Consider the following 12,858-nt stretch of genomic DNA (forward strand, 5'->3'; position numbering starts at 1 on the left):
CCCGCGCCGGCGTCCCAGTGACTCCGCTGCGCTGAGGCCTGGTAGCCGAGCCCGAGGGGCTACTTCTGGCAGCCCGGGAAAACGAGCCTGAGCCCAGGCATGGCCCTGGCCCTCTTAACTGCAGCCAGTCGTCCCGGCTCACCTTCTCTCCACTCGGGTTCAAACCCAGCTCGGCCTCTTGTGAGCTCTGCGTCCTTGGGCAACCGACTGACCTCTTCCAGCCTTTCTGTTTGCAAAGTGGGGCTAGTGGCACCTGCTTTCCTGGATTGTCTCACCAATCCTTCAGAACGTGTGAAAGGCCTATGCAAACCCTAACGATTTACAACGGTGAGGTTTGTGCCGCGATGGGAGGGTGCATTAGTCATCTCTGCTGCTCCAGTGTGTAGGGGCTCTTTGGCGTCCCTGGCAATCCTGGCACACGGAAAGGTGGCCTTGGGAGGGAAGGAAGGGAGAAGGACCAAGGAGCTGGCCCCCAGCCCAGACAAGAGTGAGGGAGCCAGTTCAGTTAAGGCCATTGGCGCTGTTGGGAAGCTCGTGGAAAGCATCAGACCCTCAGCAGAATGCAGCTGAACCCAGGCTGCAAAATTCTGCTTTCAATTTCAAAGCCTGTCTGTGGACCTCAGGGCCAGGAGCCCCCTCACTTCCATGCTTAAAAGACTCTCAAGCCAGAGGGCCAAGACGTGAATGCTGCTCTCTGTCTTCTCCATCTTTGTAACCTGAAGCTTTGTGTATCCTAGAGCATCTCTGGCAAAGTGCAGATGCCTTCCCAGCTAACACCTTCCTTATCACCTTACACCTTTGTGGTCAAATTATGTGGATCGTGCCATTCTTTGAGCAGCAGCCCTGGACCTGACCATGGCAGAGGTCAATAGAGTGGTCTCTCCATCGTAGCTCTGTGGTGGGGAGGCAGGGGCTACTGTGCCTGGCTTTGCCAGCCGGACACTATGGCATCTCAGCATCATCCCGTAACCTCCCTGGGAATGTTTCCTCTGCTGTGAGATGGAGACCATTGCGTTACGTACCCGCACGGTCGTGGGCCACCTGCGAGGGTACTGCCTAAACTGTCAGGAACAGGACGTATATTTGTTATGGGCATCATGGAGGCGAACCTGTTGCTCACTGGAGGTGTCCAGTGAGGACCAAGGGAATTCAGCCAGTGGCTGAGGGGCTACACTTTGTTTTTTGTTTTTTTTTTTTTGAGACGGAGTCTCGCTCGGTCGCCCAGGCTGGAGTGCAGTGGCCAGATCTCAGCTCACTGCAAGCTCCGCCTCCCGGGTTTACGCCATTCTCCTGCCTCAGCCTCCCGAGTAGCCGGGACTACAGGCGCCCGCCGCCATGCCCGGCTAGTTTTTTGTATTTTTTAGTAGATACGGGGTTTCACCTTGTTAGCCAGGATGGTCTCGATCACCTGACCTCGTGATCCGCCCGTCTCGGCCTCCCAAAGTGCAGGGATTACAGGCTTGAGCCACCGCGCCCGGCCTGAGGGGCTATACTTTGTGCTTGCCCTCCACACTACCAGACTGTGTCAGGTTGGACCTCTCACCAGGAGGACCACACAGAGACCAGCAGCTGTGCTACCTGTCTGAGCCTTTGTTTCCTCTTCTGTGGACAGGGAATGTAACAGACTGTGGTCAGAGGGTGATTCTGAGGGTTAATGTATACAGGAAATGCATTTTAGCATGTCTTGGGATAGCCAGAGTCTGTTTCCACTGCAGAGTTGAGGGGTTCAGAGTTGAGTTGTTTGCAGGGGTAAGCCCATGTGCAACAGAGGGACGGCCCTTTCCAGTGGTCCAGGTGTAGAGCAGAGGCTAGCTTGCAGAGGGGTCCACTGGGGCTGGCTGACACCTCCCTGATTTGACGCTGATGACCACCTCAAATTAAGAGAGGGGCATCTCACCTGGCATCAAACCAATATTGTATTCATGCAGCAGTCACTTACAGATAGCCTCTTCCACCAGGGTATAGTTGTAGGCACAGTTCTAGGATTCAGACGGGCCCCTTACTGGCAGATCCTCTGACTGTAGGGCAGGGGCAGAAAGCAAACAACGATTGGGCCTTACAATCATGTGAGGTTATCTGAGGAGACCCATTGGGGCTCTGGGGGCACGGGGAGTAGGGGAGCATTGGGCATTGGGCCAGCTTCCCAAAGAAAGAGATGCTTAGAATGAGGCCATAGCAGACGTGGAGGTGGCCAGTCACATAGGGTGGGAGGGAAGTGAGTTCCAAGGTGGGGAGGGTGCAGGACATGAAGGAGCACGAGGCCAGGAAGAACCCAGAGAAGATCAACGTGGCCAGGGCCATTGCCCATGCACAGATGCCAGCTCGTGACAGTAGGGTCGGGACGTTGGCCTAAGAACCACTAGAGAGTTTTAACGATAGTCTTTTGAATTTGAGAAGGAGGAGGACGAGTTTTTGTTCCCTATTTACAGTAGGCATGGTCTCACAGACAATGTGAGTTGTCCTACTGGACATAGTAAAATAATGAAAACATCAGTCAGTCCAGAGGAAGTGGGAGTGAGCACAGAAGTCAGTCTGTGAGGCCGAGTACAGTGCAGGGTCTGCTGTGGCTGTGAGATGGCAGAGCATGTTGGGAGACAGTAGCAGGGTATTATCAGGACCCAGGGAGGTGAGAGAAGGGCAGAAGGTGGGGACCACTGGAGGAAGAGATGGTGCTTACCAAAAAGATGGAGGAGCAGTTGGAGAGGTGGTCAGGAACCAGAGAATGGAGAGTACCAGAGGCACGGGAAGAGAGCGTGTGGTGAAGGAAGAAGCTGTTAACCATGCTCCCGGCTACTGGGAAGCCAAGAAAGCTGAGGACAGAGAAGCACCCCTTGGAGCAAAGACAGGCTCAGTGGGCCGCGAGTTCAGGGCACAGGGCCACGCAAGGCTAAAGCTGGACAGGTGGGTCACCTGTGGCAAGGTGGGCCCCAGATGCCATGTGTGGATGTGCAGTCCTCTGGCAGGAAAGGGTGTGGCTGTGACCAGAACCTGGGTGCTGGTGCTCTGTCCTGGTGGTGACTGAGGCCACTCAGCACCTCCCCAACCCAGCAGGCACAGCTGGCTGAGGAGTGGCCCCTGAAAATGGTGTCAGCACCCGCACCTCCTGCCCCCTCTGCAAAGAAAATGACCCACCTTCACGGATCACGAGGTCAGGAGATTGAGACCATCCTGGCTAATGCAGTGAAACACCATCTGTACTAAAAATGCAAAAAATTAGCCAGGTGTGGTGGTGGGCACCGGTAGTCCCAGCTGTTCGGGAGGCTGAGAAAGGAGAATGGCGTGAACCCGAGAGGCGGAGCTTGCAGTGAGTGGAAATCATGTCACTGCACTCCAGCCTAGGTAACAGAACGAGACTCTGTCTCATAAAAAAAATAAGATAAAGAAAATGACCCAAACTCCACCACTGGGGCTGCACACCATGGACATCCGTGACCCCTCTATCCCAATGGATCTCTTTGGCTCATCAACCGCTGAACCCATCCTAGCCCCTACATATCAGCCAGGCCAGATCGGGCACTCCCCACAAACACACCTTTGTTCCCCTGCTGTTCTGGACTCTCCTTCATCTCCATGAGAACCAGCTTCCCCAGGGCCTCCCTTTGTGCACCTCCAGAGCCCCTAGGACCCTGGAATTCCTGGTCTACACACATGTCAACCTGTTCTGTAATGACCTGTCCCCAGCTGACTCTTCCACTAGTTTTCCCGCTTCCCGGGGGTGGGGTGGGCATGTGTTGCTTGTTTCTAAACCATGGATGGCCCAGAGCCTGGCCTGCTCTGGTGCCACCCCATCTGGCTGGTTCTCTGTGCCCCACCTGTCCTACCTCCTCTGCAACCACCCCCCACCCCCAGCAGACTCTCAGGCTACCGCCCAGTTGGGTGGGTTTCCCGGACTGTTTCCCTGGGGTCTGTGTGCCCCACCCCCACTTGAGCAAACCATCGCAGATCTGGGTTAGTTATAAATAGCCAGGCCCGAGACTCTTCTTTTAGCTGAAAAGAAGCAAAGTGAACGAGCAGAAAGGCACACCCGGCACGCGTTTTATTTTTAATCTTCTCCCTCTGTCTCAAAATGAACCCCGGTCCCTGTGCTAAGCATTTCTAGGAGCAGAAGTACAAGACAAATGCCTGAGAAACAAAACCCAAGGAGCTGAGGGCCCTGCCTGGCTTTGCCACCATCTGCTGTGTGACCTTGGGTATTCAAGTTGCCTCTCTGGGCCTCAGTTTCCTCACCAAGGAGAGGTGGGCAATGGAGGTGAACACCCTGAATGTTGACTTTTCTGACCTCAACTCTCTCTGTATCCCTCCCCCAACTTGTGCCCATCCTGACTCATGCAGCAGCTCCAGCAACGACACCTGTCCCAGGGATTTCCTGGGAAGCTCAGATAGGTGCAGATGAGGCTACAATCTAGCCGTGATTTGAAAATTAACAACTTCCTTACCCCCAGGTCTTTACTCAGGTGTCCCCATCCCAGAACCTTGTCCTTCCATCTGCCAGCAAAATTAATAGAAGGTCAAATTGTCACCTCCCTGCCGTGAGCTGGAAGAGGGCCGTCCAGGTCACCGCTGAGTTGGATCTATAGCCAGGAGTGGGTAGGGAGACCGTGGGCAGAACCTGAGGGGAAGCAGAGCGGGAGCAGGAGGCCAGGTGTGTGGTCTGGGCAAAGCAGGGAGCTGCGCGGGAGAGAGGATCAGGCCTCCAGCAGGGGTGGCAGGGGCTCTGCACCAACGGGCTCTGCAGGGCTTGGGCTGTGCAGCATTTGTCTTGTATCCTACCCCTCAGCCCCCAGCAGGCCCTTGCTTGTAACTGGGGCTCAGTGTTGGTGGAATTCAGGAGACTCTTGCCACCCTAGGCCCAGATGTTCTGGGCACACAGGGACAGACCCTTATATGGATGAAGAAATCCACAGCACGTGGAACACATTTTCATCCACAATCCCCTGCCAGGTAGGCCCATTTCAGTGATAAGGAAACTAGGCTCAGAGAGGTTGAGTAACTCATCCAAGGTCACACAGCTTGGAAGCGATGTGTTTAGAATGAGACCTAGGCCTTTTTTTTTTTTTTTTTTTGAAATCTGTGCACATTAAATAAAAAAGCCCAACACTCTAGAAGCAACAGGAACCCACTTTTCCTGGGTGGTCAGAGCCCTGAGAACAAACGGCACAGCTAGCTGCTCCATCTTATACCCCAGTGAGAAGGTAGCCAGGGGCACTGGGAGCCACCCGACACCACCCCAGGGAACCTGGGGGATGGGGCACGGGGAGCCCCTGGACATTATGAGACATGGGGGGACAGTAAGAGTCACTCAGCACCCTGCTCTGCCTCTCTACCCCATCATCCTGGGCACCTGCAGTTTGATGTCCTCAGGGAGCAGGGGAAGAAGGCTGGGGTGATGTCTTCAAAGAGGAAATCCCTGGTACTAATTGGCACTTGGAGACCTTTAGGCTAATCAACCTGTTTATTTCTCTCTCTAGAGTAAATTAGACAGTTTAGCTGGGGAGGGCGGAAGAAAGAGGTGTCTGCTGGTGGCCACCTCCCTGGGGGCTGTAGATGGCTTTGCAGTGGGCAGTGGGCTGCAGGGCAATGGTGAGGGCAGCCGCATGCCATGGGGAAGGGCACTTTGCACATTCCCTGTGCATCTCATCTCAGTGACTCAGGAGGGCTGTTCTGCCCACCGTCCTGGGCTCCTCAGGATGCCACTCGTGCCCAAGTTCTGGATTCTCTAGGCAGCCACTTGCTGACATTCCTTAGGAGGGAAGGGAGCTGGGAGGAGCCAGGTGGGGTCTGTTTATGGGGGAGTCTTGCCTCATTGTGCTTCTCCCAGTACCTGCACCCCAGCGGTGCCATGTGGAGCCCCCCTTCCCACAGAGCCCGAGGTCCCTTGAAGACCAGAGCACAGAGTTGAGGCACAGCTCTTTTTGGTGTGCAAGACACTGGCCTGTACTCTAGGTCTTCTGTCTCAGAGTCAAACCCAAGCTCTTCTCAAGGACTGGTCAGACCAGTGTGGGGTCTCCAGCAGCTTTGAAATATTTTGGTGAATGGGAAGTGGGGGCTTGACTGGCTCCCCAACTCTGGGGCAGGGGGAGGGAAGAGTGGAGGTCTCCTAGTGTGCCTGGGCCCCACAGGAGTGAGCTGTTGGCTCTCTGAGGGGTGGCTACTGCCTCTCCGGCTGACGTGCGCCTGCTATGGTGGATGCCCCCTGAGACACTGGTGACCAAAGGCTGGTCCTTCCCGGGTCTTCTGAGCCTCTGCCCTCCGCCCGACATGGCTGTCACTGCAGCCGCCTGCTGGCCGCTCAGGCCCCTGGCCAGGGAGGACGTGTGTGGGGGGGTGGCACTTGCAAGTCCTCTTGTCAAACCCACCCACTGGCTCTGCAAGACCCTCCTTGAGCCTTGCAGGCCAACTGGCATGGGTGGGTGGGTGGCTGGCCCGCCCTCAGCGCCCTTTCCTGCCTTGTAGGGGCCCAAGAGATCATCAGCAAGGGTCTGATTTCCCCGCTGGTGTGGAAGCTGCAGGTGGAGCGGGAGGAGGAGTTCCAGGAGCTCATCCTGGACACACTGGTCCTCTGCCTGCGGGAGGATGCCACTGAGGCCCTGGGCAGCAACGTGGTGCTTGTCCTGAAGCAGAAGCTCCTCAGTGTCAACGAGAACATCCGCAGCAAGGCCGCTCATGCGCTCCTTAATGTCAGGTGAGTCCTGGCCTAGGCTGGGTTTCTGCCAAGGCTGGGAGAAGGCACCTGAGCTGGGCTGGTTCAGAGCTCAAGGGCGGCCACCCTGGGCCTGCTTCCCCTTGCCTGCTTGTGCCTAGGGGCAGGAGGAAGCTGGGACGGAGGATGACCTTCTCCCCTAGGGTGACCACCATCCCTTTGGCCTGGGAGTGTCCTGTATCCCAGAAAACCCCTCAGGCTGAACAAAGCCAGACGACTGGCACCCCCTCCCCATGAGGAAGGCCAGCACAGGAGATGCACTGGTGATGATTATGACACCCAGCAGTCACTGAGTGCCTCCTGTGTGCCAGGCGTTGTCTCCAAACCTCACATTTAGACAACCCTCCAGGGAGGCGATGTCTGCCTTCACAGGTGAGAAATGGAGGCAGTGTCTTGTCTCTCACCCCAGGCCACACAAGATCACAGTCTACATCCTGGCCTGGAAACTGAGGGAGCACAAAGCCTCAAAGTTGCAAGGGGCGGGGTGCGGTGTGTGTTCTCACATTGGGCCCCTCTTCACAAGGATGGGCTGGTCACCGACCCCCAGAGTCCGTGCCTTAGCTGGGGCTACGTCTCTTTAGTGGAGGCCCTCTTGCCTTCCCTGAGTCCTGGCTTCTCTTCTGAGAGTCTCACTAGAGGCCAGGCCAGTATTTCTGCAAGTGGGGCTCCTGACCCAGGCCCCCGGGAGGTTTGTGAAAAAGCAGATTCCTGGACCCTGTCCCAGCCCCGTCATTCTTAGGTCTGCTCAGAGGTCCCCTTCCTGTGTGACCACGAGAGTGGCTTGCCAGGAGAGAGCTCTCTCTCTGAAACCGTAACCTCCCCGCTGTCCCCCGTCCTCCCATGTTCACTGTGAACACCATCCCTGCCGTTACTTTGTGTGTCATCCCCGAGGGAAGCTCCTGAGGACAGGGCTTTCCTCTGTTTCCTGCCCTAAACCCAGGGTTTGCAGCGGTGGAGCTTTGGCCCCCAGTTGAGAATTATCTGGCCCTAAAGAGCGCTGAGCTGGAGAAACCCAGCTTTTGTCTCAGTGTCTCGCTGTGTGAACGAATCGGGGAATCCCTGCATGTGGGGTCCAGGACTCTGCATCTTTGATCACGGGCCTCGGGGTTGAGTCCCACTGTCCTGAAAGCTCCACAGGCTCCCAAGGTCACAGCTAGTGGCTGGCCAACCCCATTTCTCAATCTGTTTCCCAGGGAACACCTGTGTCTTTGAGGTCATTAAGAGCTCTACAAAAATGAAGGTTCTTTGGTGGCTACGTTTGGGAAAGGTTGATTAAGTGACACAGGGGTCTTTGCACTGTGACACTCCTGTGGGGCTTGTGAACAGTGTTTCCTGGCCCAGGGAACCCTTGCTTTTTAGGGGACAGAATTGACCCTCTCACAGGAAACTTTTAGGGAGTCATCATCCTCATTTCCACAACTTCATTCAGTGCCAGAGTAAGTGGCCTAAAGGTCACCTGGTCTGAGTCCTTAGCTGCAGTTGCCCAGTGCCTGGCAGCCACTGCTGTTGGGGGCAGCTTGACCCATCACTGGCAGCTCTGGCTCCTAGGCAAAGTCAAAACGGGTCTCCCTGTGGTTGACACCCCTGGGTCCTGCTCTTTCCCATTTTGGGGCCACGGAGAATGTGCCCTGTTTCTTTTCTGTGTGCTGGCTCAGAATGAGGCCCTGTCACTCCCTGGTCTTCACTCGCAGTGGGCCGCATTCACACCAATTCTCCTCTGCAGCCCAGCATCCCCGCCTTGACCAGTCCTGGATCATGGGGACCAGTCCTTGGACTACCTGGGGTAGTCCCAACACAATTCTTTCTTTTGTGTTTCCCTGGAGCACTCCTGGGCCTTGCCCCTCTTCTCCCTTCCAAGCAGAGCCCCTCTCTGTTCTCTCTCTGCCCCAGCATATCTCGAGAGGGCAAGAAACAGGTGTGTAAGTTTGACGTCATCCCCATCCTGGTGCATCTACTGAAAGACCCGGTGGAGCATGTGAAGTCTAATGCCGCCGGGGCCCTGATGTTCGCCACAGTGATAACTGAAGGTGAGGCGGTCGGGGGTGCCACAGGGAGGGAGACCCCGGCAGGCTAGCAGCCATGATGAGCTTTCTGTGCTCAGGGGCTGAGTGTTGTTCCCCAAACCCCACACTTTGCAAAAAAAAAAAAAAACAACCCCCCCCTTGGTCTATCACTGATGTCCTTTCAAGGTTGGGTCTGAGGCTCAGCCCTCCCTCTTCTCCCCAGCACAGTGGCCCCTCACCGGTCACTCACATTAGGACTTCTGTGCCTTCACACCAGTCTGTTCCCTGGGCCTGGAATTCCCACCTCCCACCCAGGCCCCTCGTGAGCTGTGACCCAGGAGTTGATTAGTTTACCATTCATGATTCTGTTATCCTGAGGTCTAAGCAAATCCTGGAGCCCTGGACTCTATGGTGTTTATTCATCATAATTACTTTTTTAAACTGGGGCAGGGGGCAAATTCAGAATTGGGACTCCCAACCAGTCAGGCTTCCCCTCTAAGTCACCCAACCCTGGGCGAATGGAAGAACGCTGGGCTGTTTCCACACCTGGCAGACTAGGGCATGGCACTCCCAGGTCCCCTGAAAGCGTTTGACTTTCCCTCTGACCCCTACGCACCCACCAGCCTGGGGCCCTGTGCGTCCTTTGAGTTCCACAGAGGACCATCTGGGCTTGGAATTGCAATCAGCCTCCCAAAGACAGGTCCTCCCAGGCCCTCCACACCTGACCCTAACGCTGCTTGAGGTACGCAGATGGGAGAGGTTGGGTCCTTCTTGGAGTCCACAGCCCCTCCTTTTACTGGTATAGTCAGGATGCTGACTGCATGGTGGCAGGGGCTCCCCCTGCGTGTTTATCTTGGGACAGCCTCAGCCCAGTGTCCCTCTCGGTCCAGGCTTCCTGCAGGAGTGCTTGGAGGGCCACGGGGCTCGACACACAAGAGGCTGGGACCCAGGGAGATGAGGCCACTTATTCCCAAGCTGGCACTCCAGCTGAGGGTCTTGAAGCCCCTGCCACGTGCCAGGCCCTGGGAGGCAGTGATGAGGGATGTGAAGGAGAAGCCCAGCATGGGTGGGGCACACACAGGTGCCAAGCCTCCTCTGGGAAGGGCTTGGAATCAACCCCAAGGACAATGGCAGTTGGCAGGGCCCAGGCTGAAAGGTTCCACCAGCAAAGGGGAGAGTCCGCTGGGAACTGCAGGAGTGTAGGGCCGGCAAGGACAGCAGGAAGGGGCAGCGAAGGGTTGAGGAGGACATCTCCCGGGAACCGTGTGTGTTTTGTGCAGAGTAGGTGCTCAAGAAATATCGGCAACATAAATGAACTATTGAGTTACTTTTTTTTTTTTTTAAACGGAGTCTTGCTCTGTCGCCCAGGCTAGAGTGCAGTGGCACGGTCTCAGCTCACTGTAAGCTCCGCCTCCCAGGTTCACGCCATTCTCCTGCCTCAGCCTCCCAGTAGCTGGGACTACAGGTGCCCACCACCACGCCCGGCTAATTTTTTTGCAATTTTAGTAGAGACGGGGTTTCACCGTGTTAGCCAGGATGGTCTCGATCTCCTGACCTCGTGATCTGCCCGCCTCAGCAAAGTGCTGGGATTACAGGCGTGAGCCACCGCGCCCGGCTGGGTTTGCTTTTTTTAAGAGCCAGGGTCTCAGTGTGTCACCCAGGTTGGAGTACAATGTCACAATCACTGTAGCCTCAAACTCTCAGGCTCTAGTGATCCTCCCACCTCAGTCTCCTGAGTAGCTGTGACTATAGGCACCTGTCACCACATCTGGCTAATTTTTAAATTTTTGTAGAGATGGAATCTCATTATGTTGCCCAGGCTGCTCTTGAACTCCTGGGCAGGATACAACTCCTGGGCTGAGATTAGCCGGTTGAGGCCGGAAAGGCAAGAGATGAAGGGGCCAGACCCAGGCTGGACTCAGCCAAGGCGCAAGAGCCCTGAGGGTGAGGGCATGTTGGTGGGGCGTAAACCAGGCATAAACCCCTTGAGACTGCACAAGGAGGAGGGTCAGGAGAGGGCTAGGGTGAGGGGGTGAGAAGAGGGCCCCTTGGGCTGTTAGGAACGCCCTGTGTTGGTGGCCTACAGGGAAGTATGCGGCCCTGGAGGCACAAGCCATCAGCCCGCTCCTGGAGCTGCTGCACTCCCCCATGACCGTAGCGCGCCTGAACGCCACCAAGGCCCTTACCATGCTGGCAGAGGCCCCCGAGGGCCGCAAGGTCCTGCAGGTGCACGTGCCCACTTTCCGTGCCATGGAGGTGGAATCTCACGAAAAGCCTCAAGTGGCTGAAGCCTTACAGCGGGCAGCCCGGATCGCCGTCAGTGTCATCGAGTTCAAACCCTGAGCCCCTCATCCACCTCTGTGTGTGAATAAATGCGCTCAGTCTCTTTATCTTGGGTCCGAATGGCACTTTCTGTTCCTGGAGCACAGTCACATCTTCTCTCGGTCTCTTGCCAGGCCCAGAAGCACCAGGTCCTGGGTGGCACAGGCTGAACCCAGTGTGGGGGATGAGTGGGAAGTGACCTTGGAGTTGTACTCTCTCCTGGGGCCAAGAGTCCCCCTCAGAAGGAGGGGAGCAGGGCTGAGCCCTCCAGGGACAAGGCTGGGGGCAGGGACTTGGGCTAGGAGAAGGAAGGAACCCAGATGGGCCAGGCACCACCCAGGTTTCAGAAGACTGAGTGACTGATCCCTGGGGTGTGGCTGGGTGTGGCTCTGCTCTGCCAGGTCTGCCCCTTCCCCACCCTGGGTGATGGGATGGAAGGTGATAGGTGAAACCCAATGCAGGTTCTTCGTGGAGAGGCCTCCTCCGGGGACGAGTGCTCAGGACAGGGTTTCCTCATTAAGATCTTACCCTAAACAGCCGCATTATTCTCCAAAGCAAGGAAGTCATCCAAGCATGCCCCCAGGTTGGCCTGAAGCCCATCCCACCCTTCCTTCTCTTTCCCTTGGGTGTATGTGGCCCCCAGGGCAGCCCTCTTCTGCCTGTGCCTTCATCTGGGCTCCTTCCCTGCAGTGAAGGTGACAAGGAGGCTGGGAGCTTAGGCAAGGAGAGAGAGAGGTGGGCTGAGAGGTGGAGGAGGGGAGAAGCCAAGCTGCAGGGGGCTCTGGGGCATGGGGCTGAGGTTGGGGAATGACCAGGAGAGCTCCTTAATCTCCCTCTACTCATCTCTGCATGGTCTGGCGAGGCAATGGTTCTCCTCGTTTTGGGGGAGAAGCAGCTTGTCCTGGCCTCTGTTGGAGGAGCTGTCAGAGCAGAACTCAGCTTCAGGGCTGGGCCCTTTCGTCTGGGGCTGAGCTGGAGCCTTACTCTTTCCCAGGAGCTTTCTGAAGCTCTCTGTCTCAAAGAAGGTTTCCTTCATTCACATCACCCCTTGGCAGTCATATTTCCTGTGAGGTGCCCACTCCTCCCAGAATAAACCTTTCAGCAAAACCAGAATCTCAAAGGGAGCCCCTTCTTAGTCCTTTCAATGAGCCCCAGGGGTCCTCACTTTCCCAGAAGAAACACAGGGAAGTTATTGTCTCTGGAATCATAGGATGAATCCAAGTAGGGCCTCTTGTTGTGGAAGGGATGGGCAGCTGGGCCCAGCTGGGGTTTCAGGCTCATTCCCATTCTCAAAAAGGCACCCCTAAGAGGGCTGGGTGCAGTGGCTCATTCATGTAATTCCAGCACTTCGGGAGGCTGAGGTGGGCAGATCACTCAAGGCCAGGAGTTCAAGACCAGCCTGGCCAACATAACAAAACCCCCTCTCTACTAAAAATACAAAAATTAGCTGGACGTGATGGCACACGCCTGTATTCCCAGCTACTTGGGTGACCGATGCATGAGAATCACTTGAGCCTAGGAGGCAGAGGCTGCAGTGAGCTGAGATCATGCCACTGCACTCAAGCCTGGGTGACAGAGTGAGACTCTCTCAAAATAAAGCTTTAAAAAAGGCCCCCTAAGAGGAAATCTGTTCTCCTTCAGGAAACATTTCCTCATGTCCATTTCCTCATGTTCCAGTCCTGCCTTAACACAGCAGGCTGGCTCTATCCCTACCACAGGCTCTGGCCAAGATTACCAAACTCCCTGCTGCAAGACCCTGTGCTCTTGGTATCCTCTGTAGAACTGTCTTTGTTTATATGGCTGGTCGTGCTGATGCTTCTCATGCCTCTGTTC

The 12,858-nt window shown here is 55.9% G+C and overlaps 1 protein-coding gene across 1 annotated transcript in view; it reads left to right on the top strand.

Moving 5' to 3' along the window:
- The window catches only part of RSPH14 (radial spoke head 14 homolog (Chlamydomonas)), a 91,091-nt gene extending 79,998 nt beyond the window's left edge, over positions 1 to 11,093 (top strand). Inside the window, exons 5-7 of the mRNA XM_011989179.1 lie at positions 6,454 to 6,682; positions 8,591 to 8,727; positions 10,790 to 11,093. Coding sequence (XP_011844569.1) covers positions 6,454 to 6,682; positions 8,591 to 8,727; positions 10,790 to 11,046 — 623 coding nt within the window. The 3' untranslated portion in view covers positions 11,047 to 11,093. The remainder of the gene's footprint in view (positions 1 to 6,453; positions 6,683 to 8,590; positions 8,728 to 10,789) is intronic.
- The last annotated feature ends 1,765 nt before the right edge of the window (positions 11,094 to 12,858 follow it).

This window comes from Mandrillus leucophaeus, unplaced genomic scaffold, assembly GCF_000951045.1.
Source record: "Mandrillus leucophaeus isolate KB7577 unplaced genomic scaffold, Mleu.le_1.0 Scaffold349, whole genome shotgun sequence".
In the NCBI taxonomy this organism is placed as follows: domain Eukaryota; kingdom Metazoa; phylum Chordata; class Mammalia; order Primates; family Cercopithecidae; genus Mandrillus; species Mandrillus leucophaeus.